Here is a 17,770-nt window from a genome sequence, read left to right as displayed (position 1 = left end):
AGAGCTGGCCCTAAGGGAAGAGTGACCTGCACCAAAGCTAACTGACATATACTTAAGAACAGCGAGGATGTTTGAATTTTCTACAGGATAAATGCATTTCAAGGAAAGTCCAATTTATTTCTGAGCTACTGAACTCCTTTAAATCAACTCTTTCAGAGTACAGTTCAGTGGTGGTATGAAGAATTCAGGTATGCTCTTGATGAACACTTGCTTTTATTCAGAGTTTAAACCAGAATTGTCCGAATGTGCAAGCAACACAAAAGCTTACCAGCAGATGCAGTTCCCAAAACCACTGGCTGAGTTTTTGCAACACTGACATCCCAAATGCCATCCCTGTGGCCAATATATTCCTTTACCAGTTGACAGATTGCTCTTGATGTTGTAGTTTTAAAACTGGATACAATCTGAAAGAGCAGAAAGATCAAGTTTTTCCCACACAGACACAAGATTAAGTAATTACTTCACAAACACAAATAGATACTAAGTTGCTCATACTCATTTTCTTACGGTTCACTATTGCTAAGAATTTGTCATTTGATGATAGAAAAGAGAGTTGCAATGCAAACATACTTGATTTCTTACAGTGTGCCCCTGTTTACATAAGGCTAAACTACTCTGTACTGCAGTAATATAACCTCACTGGAGTAATCAGTTGTACAAATGCAGTGTGAACTTCCCATCAGGTATAGGTAAGGATTATTAAAGAAAAAAAAGTCTATTCCCAAACAACTTCGTCAGACAACTTAGAGACAGTCTGTGAAGTCGAGTGCATTGTCTTTGATAATACGCACTATTCCAGTAAAGTACAGAAACATTCCATTTCACAAACTCAACACCATTTTTTTTCAGAACTGCAAAAAGCTAACCACATCAAACACTAACCTGAGAGCACGTGCCAGGTTCTGTGTAATAACACATTTTCAAGGTTCATCAAACATTTGGATAAATCCAACAATTACATTCCCTCAATGTTAAGGGAAAATCGAGAAGATTCAAATTAGCGTGTGCATAAATCGTACTAAATTAAAGGAAGAAAAAATGTAGCAAAAATGGGAGAACTACAAGATACTGTAATAAAGGAAAACTGAAACCTCCAGACAATAAAGGTATCACATTTGCAGAAATTTTCAGGTAACAGAGGACTGTAATACTTCTAAAATAAACAAACTTTCTTGCTTTCTTGTAACATTTCCACAGACAACCAAAAACAAGACTGATAAAAGATTACAAAAAAAAAAAAAAAAAAACCTAAAGTTATAAATATCCTATTATTACCCCACAAATATTTATCCCACAAATTCATAAATGTGCTTTGCAAAAGACTTTCTGAAAAGCTTTATTAAAACAAACAAACAAAGCAATTCTTCAGAGCTTTGCTCAGCATGCAATTATGGGAAAGTATCTATCTACCTGACCTGTTGACTCAAAACCTTTGAATACTTCAACACAAACCACACCTTCAACTTCATAAAGATTAGGAAACTAATCATATACATTCCAAATATAGTAAAAGGTAAAATACAAAAAACATAAAAGGTTAAAATCCTATTTGTTTGTGGTAACAAAAAGGGTCTGAGGAATGTCATTAAAGCAAATTAAGTTTTTTACAAGTTAAAGGACATCTTTAAGTCTTAAAACTAGGATATTCCAGATCCTGAGCATGACAGCTTTCCAGTGGTAAAATGACAATGCCCTGTTGGAATTTCAAATTGACTATTAATTCCTATTTTATATCAACAGAAGCAACAACCATTAAGGCTGCATTGAAAAGAAAACAGGTTAATGGCAAAAATTAATAGTTCACACCACAGTTTCATAGGTTTTTACTACAACCATATGGATGAGACTTTAACACTGAACGTGGTCCTTGAACTAAACTGAGTAACAGATGAGAAATGGAACAGTAGAATTAAGTAAACATTTAGGGACTAACACAGTGCTCCTCTCAGATTTCAAAATAAGTTTCTCAACTCTCAATCCTGCATTCAAACTACACTTGTACACTGCTATTCTAATTTTGAGTCAAATCCTCATGCAAAAGTTCCTGGGGAAAACCCCCTCTCTTACTAATCAACAAGTAGAAATGTTTCCAAAACTGCTGCACAGTTCAATCATTACTTATTGGCAAGGCCATAATACTCCTTTTTAGTATAAGCCATTTTCTACAAACAGGAGGAGTCAGAATTTCAAGGACATACATACTTATAGACAGCTATAGATACTGATTTAATTGATAATTTCTCTACACATGAGATCTCTGGGGTTTTTTTGTTTGTTTGTTTTTTAATTCCTACTAGCTGTTCCTCACTTTGTACACCAGTTATTGGCTCAGGTGGTGTCAAGGCCATTTCTTGGTTCTTTACGCATTCATAAACATTTTTCCAAGAAAGCAAATGTTTAAATGCCATGCAACTTTCTACAGACCTGAGGAAAGTTTTTATATTATTTCAGCAGATCTCACAGTTTTGTATGCAGATAACCAGGTAATATCTGACTGTGTTTCAGCTTTGCCCTATTTGTTAAATCCATATAACTTCACCTACTGCCTTCTATACAGAGAACTTAATCCTCTGCAAGTAAACTCAGCCAATTCATTTTCATTTCCCTTATCAAAATGCTAATTCTCTTTAAAGAGCTACTGCTTGTGCATATGCACGCAAACGTCCTCCCCCCTCCACCATCCATTTTTTTTAAATAAGTAGTTACTATAAAAAAAGGTAATGGTGTGATAGAAGTTATGAGAAATTGATGCATCCAAGATAAAGATACTGTTCTTCCCGAGGCAGATCTACATAAAAAACAGCACTACTTAGTTTAAAGAAACTATAATTTACCACTTAAGACAGCCATATTAGTCTCATGAGTACACACTAATGAGTAGAGATTTAATTTGTCTCATACCTTGCTAGTAGATGCCTTGTAAGTTGTCTTTAATTTCTGAGAAAGTTGACTGGTACTATGGCTGGCTGTTGAGACAAATAAATACAAAGGAAGATATTTCAAACAGTATTAGCTTATTTTTATAAGTAACTCGTCAATAGATGCCAAGTTTGGACCAGCCAAGTACAAAAAATTACATTCAAAAATATGATTTAAGATTCTTTGTGGTTCTCTGACCTTTTGTTTTCAGTTGTCCTTTGCTCAGTTCAGCTCCATCGATTGTCTGTCCTTCGGCTGCTAAACGCTCATTAAGTGTATCAATCTCTCTACGTACTGTCAACAAAAAATTCAAATTAATACAAAAATAGGAGTACCATTAACAAAATCATTAACATTGTAAATAAAAAGTGTTACAAGAAACGTGTCTTGCACTGAGGACAGGAAAAGAGATGAACTTATAGAAGCAGTTCTCACAATGACATAAACAAAATCTTCCAGAGATCTACCTTGACCCAGATTCCAAGGAAAGCATTGTTGGCTTCTGATTAGATATTTTTACTATTAAATGTGACTAAATATTAACAAAGCAATTTCTGTAAAATATATGGTCCACCTACACTGACTCAAATCCAACAGAAAGCAGAAAACTTACTAATTGTGCAGCTAGTACATTTATGGCATGTGTATGTTGCTTCTTGACAAAGACTTTAGTAACCATCTAATAGCATTCTTCCCTGACCTCTTGTTTACAGTTAGAGATTCCACAAGAAAGGACCCCAAAGATACATTTTATTCTTTGAGATTCATTAAAAATCAGAAGAATAATGTATATATTTTACATTCAAGTGTTTTAGAAACATTAAGTACCATCAGATTATTTTTTGCACAAAACACAAGGTATTCATTTGAAACAAGAACGTGCTTTTCTCTCAATTACTTATAACCCTTGCCAGTGTCATTTGAGCAACAGAGCAATGGTACAGCAAGATCAGGTACTCTTAAAAGATTTCCAGATGCTTAGCTGGTTTAAATGGTCTGATTTCACTTCACAAAGAACATTCCCAGTGGCTCATAGTTATTCCCTAAAATCTGGGCTGATAACTTTAAACATCTTCCTCAGGTCAAATTTCATTCAAAGTCTTTAGCCAGGCAGTTTTCAGCTTGTTCTGAAGAAGGAGGCTAGGTCTGCCTTTCCCACAAATTCTTACAACTTCCTCAAAAAGGTCGTTTGTTCCCAGACACAAGTTCTGATCTGGGAGAACGCGATCCATTAGGATTGTGGTTTTTCCTAATTTCTGAGAAATGCACAACAGAAGTCTCAGTCATAAGTCTCAAGAAGTCTCACTCACTATAAAAAGCCAGATTACACTTGCATACCCCCTCCAGTTTGCTGGAAATGAGCAAAGCAGGATTTTCTTTCCTGTGTTCCTAGTAACAAACATCTAAACTTACTAAACACAACACGAAACAAAGACAAGCTTGTAGTAACAGATGACTAAAACAAATAAGTCAGGGAGATTAAAATAAACAGCTGAAAGAATTAAGGATTAATTAAGGAATTAGAAGAGACTAGAACTTAGTTGTAATAAGGGAAAGAGAATACATGAATAGCCAGGAAGGAAAACCTGAGATTCTCTACTGAATGTAATTGCAACACCAATGAAGGAGTTAGACCAAGAGCCAAAATAACTGTGAGCAACTTGGAAGTCATCCTGGGAGCTGAGAGATCACAAATGCCAGGTGTGAAAAACAACACTGTGGTGAAGGAGAAAGATGCAGAAGTAAAAGAAATGGGATTGATGGAAAATTACACTCTGAGGGTTACAGGCAAATTCACTGCTTGCTTTCCTGATGAGCTTTTGAAGCTTCATGAATGTTCTGTGTGGGGGAAAAAAAAAAATCCAAGAACAAACTTTTCTCACTTCCAGCCAACTTAGCAGGAGACTGAAAGTCAGGTGCACAAACTTCCACTAATGTAAAAAATGGTGTAGTGTTGAAAGCATTTAACCAACACAATCTCAGCTTTTCAATAGAATAAAAAAGCAGCACATTTCCAACAACAAAGCAAGAATGTTACTGTAACTTGAGTGTTTGGTTTAACAGTGAGAATAGCTAAAGTGTGGAAAAAAGTTTGACGTGGAGCCAATGTAGACAGGTTTGACAATGCAGAAGCCAAGCTTCCAAAACCTAACAAGGAAAATTTAGCAGGGACTTTGCTATATAGCTGCTTGTGTTACTCTAGATTGTACATCACTTTGGATCACTTCAATATGTTACATTACATGTCATATTTTTTTTGCAGATAACACTTGGAGTGTTTTTACTGAGTGTTTTAACTGAGTGCTCATCTTCAAAACTCATGAGCAGCTGCAGGTGCTGGCTACACGATGCACTAACAAGCACTTTCAATACAAGTTCAAAACAACTTTTAAATGCCTCACAGAAAAACTCAATTGATTACATTACAGCACTCAGTGCAATCTTTTCAAGTACTATATCCTAGATTCAATGAGTTCTGAAGTTGCTGGAAAAACTATATACTCACATTCCAAATTTTCAATATACAAATTTTCAAACTCCCGCTCTATTTGTCCAAAAAGTTCGAGGAGCGTGTTCCGAACAGAAGATGGTAGTTTAGAATCCTAGGAGGCAAAACACTGGGTTTTACATTTAGTTACATATACATACACTAAGTTAAATATGTAACATATTTAACACATATACATATAATTAAACTTAGCATTAAATTGAAGATGTATATACATGCACCCCCAATTGCGTTTCAACCTTAAGCCCACTTTAGAAGTTTTCTACCTCCTGACAAAAAGAAAACTTAAACCTGCTTCTGCAATGTAACATAAAATAAAAAGACTGGGGGACCTTTCTGTACAATATAAGGTAACTCGTGTTACTTTACTTTTTTTTTCATGTACTCTTTTCAAAGGACAAAACTCAAGCGCACAGATTTTTTTTATTAGTTTTATTTTTTACTACTGAACAATATGCAAGTAAATTCCACTAAAAGTATTCTTTTCTTCAGTTGCTGATACACTGCAACATGCAGCTGGCTTATGCAGTTATTACTTATCTAGTTAGCCAAATGTTTCAAGAAGAGTTTCTGCTTAGTGAGCCTTATCCTAACAGTAAAAAGGCCCAACTACTCCTTTCTCTGAAGGCATTCAAGGCCAGGCTGGATGTGGCTCTGGGCAGCCTGGTCTGGTGGTTGGTGACCCTGCACACAGCAGGGGGGTTGAAACTAGATGATCAGTGTGGTCCTTTTCAACCCAGGCCATTCTATGACATTCTAGAACATATTCAATGACCCTTCAAGCATAACTGTCATCTCAGCATTCACCTATCAAATACATCGGGTGTGTGCACTTAGCAACATAAAAAAAAAAATCGTGAAAAAGAAAAAAGGTTTTAATTTCAAAGCCTTGACATCATCAGCTATAAGAAAAAAGAAAAGAAAAATCAGTCTGCTTCTGCCACAATGCAAATCACCACTATTAGAGGCCTTAAATTACAGAAAAACCATTACAGAACATAACATTAATATGGGACATCACCCAAATTACAGTGAACATCATTTCAAAGGAAGTTTAACGATGATTATGGTTTGTTTTGTTCTCCAGTGTTCCAGCAAAGCCAAACCAAAAAGAAATTGCTTCTGTTCTTGTAAACTGAAACACGAACACATGCGCATGGTAGCCATTAGAGGGCAGCAGGCATCTTTGATCAAGTCAGCACTTAAGCAACCACAACTTAACATAATACTGTAGTTCTTACGTTCAGGATGACTATCTCCAAAAAGCCAGATAGGTTATTTATGGACATGGAATTTAAGGACAAGAGCAAGAGATATCACTAATAGATGTGCACAGAGCACACCTGCTTTGAGCATGATTCATTCTTTTTTGATACTTTCAGCTTGCTACTTTCAACTCACAGAAACAGGCACAGTGCTGAAAGGAGCAATTTGTGCTCCTCACAAATTAAGCACTGTTAAGAGAAACACTGAAGATTGAACAAATACTTCAGATTCAACTACCCACGAATTCCAGATTATAAAAGAAATTCAGTTATCCTACTAAAACTTCAGAATATAGGGAAGATTTTTAACTTCCTTCTCAGAGCCTGGAAGCATTAGCAAATCTAAACCAACATGGTTGGTTAAAGTAACCAACTTGGTAAAAAGAAAAAAAAAAAAAAAAAAAAAAAAACACACATTACCCAGATCTCATGTTGTTTATAGCTCCACTGTGATTAATATTCATTAATTTTCACTAATATTAATTGTGGCATTAATATTCTCTACAAGTTAGAATTGGCCAGTGGGCTGTTCAAGGTTAAATCAACAAATTAAGAAAGCTAACCGATAAAGCATTTAAAAATTCTACATATCATAGTGTAATACATTTGTAGAGTTTGATAAGAAATACCAAAATAAGTTAATATTTTTGTTTTCTACACAGATATGGTAGCAAGGGTTGATCTCTCAGCTGTCCTTTGTTCCCGAAGGAAGGCTGCAACTGTTTTCAGTTACAGGACATGAGCAGTCTGCTGTGCAGGAAAGTATTTAGATACAACTTTCGGATGACAAAACTAATATTGTAGTTAATTGAATAACAGATTCAGTAGGAAAGCCTGTCACACCAGTGAAATACAAGCTGTTCATTTCGGAGTACCAGCAGACAGCTCAGAAGAGAAAAGTGAGGTTTCGCACAGCAAAACAGCATTTCAAAATAACTCTCTGATACAAATCAAGTCTTACATCATCTTTGCCAGGCCCACATTAACACTGCATATTCAGTTTGATACTAAGTAGTCTCCTGGCTGTTATTTGCTTATGTTAGCCAGCACTGCTTGAAACACTTCCCGTAGGAGTCTTCGCTACAGTTAATTTCAATACTGTAAGGTGAAGCGTTAGGCTCCTGACTACATTTACTACTGAGGCTGACACGATTATAAACATTATGGAAGTTTATGATTGTTGTTCACTTAAAATTTACGTGCGCAGAAAAACCGCATCTGCAACTGAAACGAGTTCAAAAACAAAACAAAAAACCTCACTGAAAAATGTAAGTTAGCTCACACCTGTCAAGCAGGCAGAAATACAGCCAAGTATTTCACTCTGCAGGAAGGAAAGCCAGACTGCATACCCACCAATACCTTCCCTTTCAAAGTTGTAATCACAAATATTTCAGTTTATTCATAGTCCTGAGTAACTACTATTCCAAATTCAAACTTGTGAAATCATGAATCAGTCTTCGACTTCGAGATGTGGAGAGATGCAGGGGGAGGCACAGCATGCTGAACAGGGTGTTTCTTTGTTAAAGGTTTTACCACTCATGTAAGAATATGTAAAAGCTAATAAAAGGTTTCATGAGCCTGGAATGGCATCGATCGTCCTTCAAAGATGGTCAACATTGAAAGCAAACAAGTCTGTTGTTTCTCTGGCTTTACTACATGTATTTCATGACCTATTTTTGTTTTTTTTTTTCCACATAGAATAAACTGTTTAAAAAAAAATAAATAAATAAAATAAAAACCACCCCCACTAAGGAAGTCACCTAAGCAGAGGTGTATTACTTTACCTGCCCTTCCAACATGTCTCTCTGCAGTCCTGCCCGTTCTTGCTCAGAACTGTTGGTTCTTCGGATTGAAAGACTGTGCGATTTGCGTTTCTGCTTTGCTTGGCGAGCAGATGCACAGCTTCCACTTTCTATTGGCATTACTTCAAAAAAACAGCTTCACAGAGGCTCCTACAATAAACTAAGGACAAGCATTAAACGTCACCAATTGCTCTGCCAAAGCAACTAAAGTTTAACATTCTTCCTCCAAACAAAAATATTAGGTACACTACATTTGGAGTTGTTTGGGGTGTCATTAAGCAGAGAGCTCCTTGTTACTTAGAGCTATTTGGCAAACAACATCAAACTCAGAAACATGTAAATTACTATACAAATAAAGAACAGGATCGTTTTCTGCACTGCTTTTGATTTAGCTAACAAACCACCACAAAAGGAAAAGAGATTTCATCGCCTTCCTGACTTTGGTGAGTACCAGCAGCAATAGCCCCAAAACGCTTCCAGGAAACAATTATTACGCATACCATATTTCACTGAAATGCATGCAAAATTAAAACCCAGCTGGAAAATGAAAGCAAACAGAAATGATAACTTAGGGACACTGTCAGGTTAGGAATGTCTAATGCAACGTTAAGCACTAGTGTACGAAATTGAGTGCATGTGCTTGTTTACATGTAGCAGAAGTTACATCCAATGACTTTGCAACGTTTCTGACAGCTCACAGTTTCACCTTATTAGAAAGTAAAAGCGCATTTGATTTATCAGGACAGTGAAAGTGAGCCTGATTTGCGAGGCTGCTGTCGCTAGTTTTTAAACTTTGGCAGCTCGTTAATGTCAAATATGCATTTAGTATCCTTACAACACCTGACAGTATCACTGAATGGTATTACCATGCATGATCTACTGCTTTCCCCTGCTTTAGAAAAATCAAATAGTGTTTGATTTCTTGCATAAACAAGTGGAGATGTTCTTCAGTCAAAATATTTTTATTTGTTTTATAAAAACAAACCATTTCTGGATTATACTTTTTTTTAATTAAACCCAATATTCAGCAGAAATTGCTTTTAGCTTCATGAGGTACCAGCTGTTAAATGTTCCAAGGATTTTAGGAATTATTATTCAATTTTTTCTTTTTAATCGTGAACATTGAGAACAAAATAAAAATTCATTCTCCAGCATAAATGATTTCCAAAACAACAATTACAACTTAAAATAACTGCAACAGTCTGCAGAGAAATAGGAGAGCAGAGTTGGCAAAGCTGACGAGGCAACTGAGCTTCCTTTCAGACAAGCTGATCAAAGAAAAATATAAACCAAACCCAGGGCCACTTCCAATTTAAGATCTGCCAACACACCAGATCTCAAGCTAGGAATGAGCACCAGCACTATGAAGAAGATCCAGCCTTAACCAGTTTAGTGAATTCAACATGGTATTTTCAACTTTTTAACGTATCGTAAAGCCAAGGAAAAGCATCGCTTACTAAAAGAATAAAAACAGCTTTAAGTTTGCCTTTGTTTCTATACCACAGCATAAAAATATATAAGGATATGCAAATAAGACTAGATTTAACTAGGGGTTTTATAATCCTCACATATTCTCTATAAGTACTCAGTATTTTATTAGCTACTGGAACATCTGAATTTCAGCAACCTGACACGAATCCCACAGGGAATCTAGAACAAAAACTCAGGTTGTCCCAGTATCCTGTACTTCACTGAAAGGATTTTATTAATTTCCACTGGACTCTGCACAGTCCTCCCCCGCACCTAATCCCACTGGAGCTTTTCACATGTGATTAATCAGCAGTAACTAATTAGCTATATATATATACAAACCCAAAAAGAAAGTAAAGAACTGCCATTAGGTAGTTTCTTATTTCACTAGGTCTCATTTTTCCCCGTGGCTACATGCCTCTATCATAGAAATACAGGGCTGAAACTTAAAAAAAAAAGTCAACCCTGTAATCAAGTTACTGCCAGTTTTCTGGGCTTCACTGAGTATCTTCCTGTTCTTGAACATATGGCTAAGAATTAGGAACAGGCTTGCAGCACTCATCATGTTTGCATTTCTTTTCAAGCTATGACTGGACACCAAACATGACATAAGATTCTCCTCTTTTCTATTCTCTGTTACCTCACTTGGGAATCACTCTTTTGGTGCATTTCAGTTTAGAGGTTCCTGCAGCATGGCCCAATGCAAACTGCGTGCAGACAGATGCACTGAACAGTTATACATCTATACATACACACAGTTGCATACAATCACATAAATCAGCTTACACCACTCACGTAAATGCCAAAAAGAAATCTAACTTCTAGTTCCTGACAGCTACTGGCTTCTAAGCTGTGGGTATACACAGAGGCATTAATATGGTTTATATTTACTCCTTACTATGCATTGTTTTTACTGTGTCAACTTCTACTTGCCCTCTGCTGCCAAGCTACTTCATTTCAGAGCACTTCATCATGAAACACACTGTTCTGGACTGCTCCGGGACACACAGATTCAGCAGCTACAGAGCAGCACACTGTGCCATGTAGAATTTAAAGGGACACGGTCAAGGAGGCAGGACGATTATTTTCACAGGGTGAAATCCTCACATGAAATACACAGGAGTTTCTACTTCCACAGCGAACAGAACAGGCCAGATACGAAGCACTCGCCGTGCTCTGCTCATGCCCCAGCATGACCACATCCATGCACTGTTTGGGAAAGCAAGCATGCACAGCTCCTTGCAGCGGGCTGCACGCAGCCAGAGCAAAGCTGCAACCGAGAGGCGACAAGCAGGCATGTGCACACAGAGACAGGAAAGAGGAACACAGGGGGTCCGGCTTAAATGTTACCGCCTTTCATGTTACTCTTACTTCCACCAAAAGGCCATGTCACCTTTTAGTAAGGGAGCAGTAACGACCAGCTTACAAAAGCCAGACATAAATCTGAGTACAGAAGTCGTGACGGTGTCCCTTTAAACACAAACTTCTCTTTGAAATTTCAGAAATGTTTTCAACACTGACCACAACAGTAAGCAGCTGCAGATTTTCCAAGAGTTGGTTTTACAGAACAGATCCTTGGCAATACGATGCTAAAAAAAATAAATACATCAGGTGCTCATTTCTAGCAGTTACCTGATTCCCCTCATTACGTAAGGTTGTCAAACAGCGAGAATTACCTGTCCAGAATATCAGTGTCATGTTACATATCCTATGAAAACCACATTAAATATTGATTAGTGAAACAGTCAGTAGTACACAAACCAAAGTATTACACATTTTTGAAACATCTGTAGTTAGAACACAGCAGATGATGGGAAGGGGGCAATGGGAGTAGGGAACATGTCAAGGCTGAGTGACAAATTTGAGTCGAGCAAACTAAGAAAAAAGGCATTAAAATGACCCCTCACTTATCATTAGTCACACAGTGTTAATCAGAACATTCAAATGTTACAAACGGGTTCTGAGAAGTTGCATTCATTCTCTGCCTCCCCCCCCCCCCCCTTATAAATAAGGCAAGCAGTATGAAATATCACCAGGAAGGATGGGAATAGCTTCCTGAATAAACGAAGCTGAATTCACAGAAGCTAAAAATAGAATACATAAAAGTGAAAAGTGCTTCCAAAAAAAATAGAAAAGGGAAAAAAGAATGGTATAACTAATGTATGTTCAGTAAAGGCACACAGGTAAAGGTAAACAAGCACCCCATTATTACAAGTGAGCTTCTAAACCATGCTGAGCATTCCTGCTCAGCCGTGCTGGAAAATGCCATGTTTGCATGGTGCTCCTCACACAGCGATCTGTCAGAGCCTCAAGAGAACAGCACCAAATGAATTTCTGACCAAGTCAATCAGCAGAAGCAGGGGAAACAAAAAAAAAACAAAAAAAAAAAAACACCACATGTCCTAGGAAAGAATCCACAGGTGATTAGAAAAGAGACCATAGGTGATTACTACTTCCTGATTGTGAAGACATTCGGTATTTCAATTACGCTGTTTAATTAAACTCAAATCATACTTTACAGTCTGTTAAATTAAAGTTCTGTCACCTACCTTTCTGTAACAGATGTTACCATGTATTCACAAGGAATAGTTCATTAGAATAACAGTAAACAGCAGATGTGTGCAGCCAGTTATCAATTTATTCAGCTACAATAAAGAAATGGCACTGAACAAAGATGCCTTTGGTCTTGTTGTCAATGCACACTGGTCTCACTACTCAAAAATTAATTCAGTGCAGCAATCAACCAATTCTACTTGCATGCTTCTACTTCTGAACATGGAATAAGAGCAGCAGGCTGCTGAAAGGAACTCCTGGGGTGTGGATACTGCTGAAGCCAGGAAGAAAATCTGTTTTAAGAAGTGTCAGAGCTCAGAGCAAACAGCTACAGTACTGCATTTCCTTTTTTGTTCATTCAAAACAACATACAGGTCTGGAAAGGGAAAGCATCCGGAAATTTCAGCACCATCTCTTACCCAAGATCTCCCTGCTCCATTTTGTTTAAACTTCAGCAATACCAGCACTTACTATTTAAGGGATTGTATCAAAACAAAACAATTGTACTGGATTTCTGTGTGCTCTTAAATCTCTTTCAGGTCATTCTGTTGCAAACATGTTTCAGAACAAAATTCCAGTGCATACTAAATAAGAAACAAAGGCTTAGTACAACAGAAATTACTGTCCTGTGCAACAAGAACACCTTAAGAAATAATGATGCCAATTAACGTGTTGTTTTCATCCAGCAGTGAAGGAAGGGAAGGATAGAAGAACTTTTACAGTTATTAAGTTCTTAATTACATATAACTCAGTTTTGACAGCATTTCTTGTGAGTTAAGGGAATTTGAAAGTCAATCTACATACCTTCAACCTTCATTAATATGCAAAGGCATCAAATTTAAAAGAGTGAAACTTCCATTTTGAACAGAATCAAAGAATCTGTGGAGGTGGAAGGGACCTTTAAAGGCTATCTAGTCCAACTCCGCTGCAGTGAATAGGGACACCATAGCTACATCAGGTTGCCCAGGCCCTGATCCAGCCTGACCTTGAAAGTCTCCAGGGATGGGGCATCAACCACATCTCTGGGCAACCTGTTCCTCATCGCTCTCATTGTAAAAGACTTTTTCCTTACATCTAGCCAAAATCTGCCATCTTTAAGCTTGAAATCTCTTCCCTTTATTCCAACTCTGCTAAAGAGTCTGTCCCCTTCTTTCCCATAGCTCCCCTTTAGATACTGACAGGCCGCTATCAGGTCACCTCAAACCCTTCTCTTCTCCAGGCTTAACAGCCCCAGCTCTCCATCTGTCCTTGCAGGGAGGTGTTCCATCCCTGAGATCACCTTTGTGGCCCTCTGGATGCACTCCAACAGATCTATGTCCCTGCTGTACTGAGAACTCCACATCTGGACTTCAGTGAAGAGTTACTTTCAAGGACACTATATATTCAAATGTAGTTGGTTCAGTACAAATTCCAAGAGTACAGCACTCCCAACAAAGTTCAGGTTAAACAGACTTCTTTGTAATACTAGACATTTTTCTAAAGATAAATTTTTGGAAACAAAAGCACTTCAGATCATCACAGATGATGCCAGAACCACTGATAAGTGCACTCAAACATTACAAAACCCACTCAAGCATTACAATGTGACTTGTTTATTCCTGAATTTAGTACTGCATGCTTTCAAACAAAACTGGGTTTTACTTGACATGTCAGTGGAGAAGTCAGCCACCAGTGAAAAGGTGACAACCTCCTTCATAAAGAAACTGCAGAAATGAATTTTAATTACATTATGCAGCTGGAAGCCAGTGATAAAGACTGCAGCACATTAGCAGATATCCACTCTGAGCAAATTTCTAACACAAAACTGAAGTGTGAAGCAGTCCAGTTTTGCTGCTAGCAAGCTTTGATGCTGCCAATTCGACTATGTCAGCAAATGTTGCAATCCCATCAAAATGCATCACAGACTGAGCCTGCCAACTACCACAGCAAAAAAAGCTATATCCTTCACCATATGTACTTATTCTAGCTGATATTAAACAATAACTACTATTAAAAATAGATGATTTTTTACCCAGGATATAAAAGAAACCTGGTTGGGTCCACTGATATCATCAGAGCAAAGAACTCTGAAGTAGAACTGCTGAAGTGCTGAAAGCATACAGCATTCCTCAGAGGGCTGAGTTAACCACACTCACTGAATATGCTCTTTCAATTAGCTTAAATACTACATGCAACATACCATACAATCTTGCATTAAACACTGTGAACACCTATCTACCCAAATATGTATTGTGCTTTATTTTATTAATGAGCATTGATCAGCTGATTTTTCTTGGACAGTTCAATAAAGAACATCAAGTCCTGCTAAATGACTTTCTGCTAGTTCAGTCCTAAAGAGCAGCCTCCAAAAATGCTTTGTTTCCTTTCCTGTCTCGCAGACCCTTTAGCTCTCACTCCTGTATTAGCAAATCTCTAACAGCTCAGGAGCAGTCTGGCTGCATGTACAGGTATGCAAATACAAGACCCGAGGGTAAGGAATCCCAAGGAAGTTCAAGCTCAAAGGTGGTTTTACCTTAAACAAAGGTATTTGTTTAAGGAAGCACTGCAGCTCATTTAGAGGCCAGAATCTTACTGTGCTGTCTCTAAACAAACAATGATCAGGCTTTTACTACCAGTGTAGCAGATGAACTGATAGTATGTTTTCATGCAAGCAGAATGATCTCTAATACCTTCATTTAGGAATACATCAGTTGCTAATAAATTAAAATATTTTACTGCTCAGACAGCAACATAAGCAAGCAGCTCTGACATTAAGTCTAGCACACTCAGCACGCTTTCCTGAAGTACTGATAAGCAACCTTCACACAACACACTCTAAGTATTTCCTCATATGGCCTACCAGATCTCTGGACAGCGTGCAACAGCACAGCGACTCCCCAGACCTACTGCTCTGCAACACTAAGTCTCACAACCATCAGCAGGAATTACCGGATGGTGAAAATACAACAAACTCCTCTGGCTTGGAAGGAAACTCTCCCTATTCCTGGTGCTGACCCACTCACCTGCAGAGGCTGGAAGCAGCAGCATCCCAAACAGGCCTCATAGCCTGGACTTCATCTCCCAAAACAAGCTGCAAGCCTTTGCTCCAGGGCCTACAAACTCCACAACATAATCCTACCCTCATCACAAACATACCAATAACACCACCACTTCTCCCTGTATGGTGTAGTAACTTTGGTTTGCAGTTTCTAGTTCATGCAGAAGCTTCTCATTTTCACCCCGCTCACAAGATTCCTCACATGACTTACCAACGCTCTCAGGCAATTTGGTCAAGAGGCTCTGCAACTATTAAGAAGTCCTAAATTTAAGTGTAAGACAAGGTATTAGCATGTCCACATCAGACAGCCTCAGAGAAAGTTATATTTAAATGTAACATAATAGACCTAGTTTAAAGACAAGTGTTCACATAGAGAAAGCAGCATTAAAAATACAAGTGATACTGGCCTTTGCTTTGAATTCTAACATCTCATAGATGCACTTCTCAGTGAAATTGCCCCAGCCCACAACACACAAAGCAATGTTAACATTATTACAGAAAGACACGTTAGGAACGACACATGCAAGCATGAGATCTTATCTAATATAAACTATTTGTATGAAAATATATCTTTGAAATCTTGAGGTTATCAGCTTGCTTTTTAAAATATCACGTAACGAAAAACGACAACAGCAGGCTTGCCTGGAAAATTGTTTCAGAAATTTGTTTATAGAGAAAAATACTGCTGTGATGTTCCAAACGGAGTGCCTGAACAATAGAGTGTGTATAATACCAAGGTGTATTAGTGACACTGAATCACTCCAAAGTGGTTCCACCAGTTCTTTAAGTAAATCTTCCAGGAGCTACTGTTATAGAATGCATACGTAGAAACATTGTAACGAGTCAAAATTTGACAGGCTGGAAGAGGCAATTGCAAGGATAAGGACAGGCAGAAGTTTCTCTTCTCAGGTACACTGAGAACAGACAGTCCTGAACAGCGACTCAAGGCTCAGCTTGAAAAAGTTTTCCTCACCTCTGCACAAGCACAATCTTCATAGCTTCCTCCTTCTACACCTGCAAACTGAAACCTACTCAACCTTTTAATATAAGAAATATATTCATTCTCCTCCAACATTCATTTCCACAATACTGAGCTTGGGCAAAGAGAAAGAAATACTGCAAACGAATCTCGATGGAGGTGAGCCATACGCAGCCCAGTTCCAGGCCGCCTCCCGCTGCCCAAGTCCAGTTCTGCCAGCAGCCCAGCTCTGCCCGCTGCCCTCGCCTCCCATTCCCGCTCCATCTGCGCACAGAACAGGACTCAGTCCGTGCATTTCCCAGCCGCCGCGCCTGGCCTGTCCTCGCACACACAGCAGTACACCCACAAAGTTCGCAGCCTCCTAAGCAGGCATCCCCATCTTCGATTGCTGCAGGACCGGATGATCCTACAGCCTGAGGCTTAGCGGTTACACAAATAATAACAGGGTAGCTCGCTCTTTCAGGGATGGCCGCGCAGGTCACCTCACGGGACCGCGTCGGCAGCAACACGCAGGTAACGGCCCCGGGCCCAGCCCGGCTCCCAGCCCGCCCGCAGCCCTCGGGGAACCGCTGCCGGCCGCGGGGGTCGCGGCGGGTGGGAAGATGGCGGAGGGTCCGCGCCCCGCCGAGGCAGAGGGGAGGGGGCGGCGCGGCCCCGAACTCACCTGTCAGCCCCGGCGGGCGGGCGGGAAGGGGCAGGGCTGCGGGCGGCGGCGGGGGGGGGAGGAGGAAGGCGAGGAAGGGAGGGGAACGGCGGCGGCGAGCAGCCCGGCGCCGCGCTCCGACAACGACGCGCCCGTCGGCTGAGCGGCCCTCGCGGCGACATCCGGCGGTGGGCGGAAGCAACGCGCGGCTCCCGCTCGCCGCCCCGGCGCCATGGAGACCGGGCCCGCCCCGCCCCTCCGTCAGCGCCGTGCCGAGCGGGTCGGAGCGGCCCGTGTGGGGCTGACGCGCTGTGTGGTTGTGTCGGCCCGAGTTCCGCCCGCTGCCTCTCTCCCCTGAGCGGAGCGGGGGCAAACGGCTGCCCCAGCGCCTCTGGGGAAATGTGCATAAAGCACTGCTGGGATGCCTTGGTTTTCGGCAGGGAAATGCCAGATCCGTAGCTCTCGTTTGTCTGCAGTGTGGCAGGAACAGTAAATCAAGGGCGAGTGCTGCGTTCTGCGAGCAGGCTGCTGGCTTTGAAGCGTACAACCCATAATTGAAATGGGATTTGTTCCTTTGGTGATTAACGCTCAGA

The 17,770-nt window shown here is 39.6% G+C and overlaps 1 protein-coding gene across 3 annotated transcripts in view; it reads right to left on the bottom strand.

Moving 5' to 3' along the window:
• Positions 1-17,349, bottom strand: part of WDR37 (WD repeat domain 37) — a 40,688-nt gene extending 23,339 nt beyond the window's left edge. Inside the window, exons 1-7 of one of the 3 annotated variants that reach the window (XM_048950586.1) lie at positions 17,199-17,348; positions 11,642-11,673; positions 8,478-8,655; positions 5,426-5,522; positions 3,118-3,213; positions 2,902-2,966; positions 269-404 (exon numbers count right to left, since the gene is read on the bottom strand). In XM_048950586.1, coding sequence (XP_048806543.1) covers positions 269-404; positions 2,902-2,966; positions 3,118-3,213; positions 5,426-5,522; positions 8,478-8,615 — 532 coding nt within the window. In that variant the 5' untranslated portion in view covers positions 8,616-8,655; positions 11,642-11,673; positions 17,199-17,348. Of the gene's footprint in view, positions 1-268; positions 405-2,901; positions 2,967-3,117; positions 3,214-5,425; positions 5,523-8,477; positions 8,656-11,641; positions 11,674-12,514; positions 17,175-17,198 lie in introns of those variants that run through there. The other 2 variants (XM_048950589.1, XM_048950588.1) reach the window with 2 other exon arrangements.
• Positions 17,350-17,770: the final 421 nt, after the last annotated feature.

Source organism: Lagopus muta, chromosome 7 (assembly GCF_023343835.1).
Source record: "Lagopus muta isolate bLagMut1 chromosome 7, bLagMut1 primary, whole genome shotgun sequence".
Classification (NCBI taxonomy): Eukaryota; Metazoa; Chordata; class Aves; order Galliformes; family Phasianidae; genus Lagopus; species Lagopus muta.
Note: the sequence above shows the minus strand (reverse complement) of the source record. Positions and strands in the feature narration are given on the sequence as shown.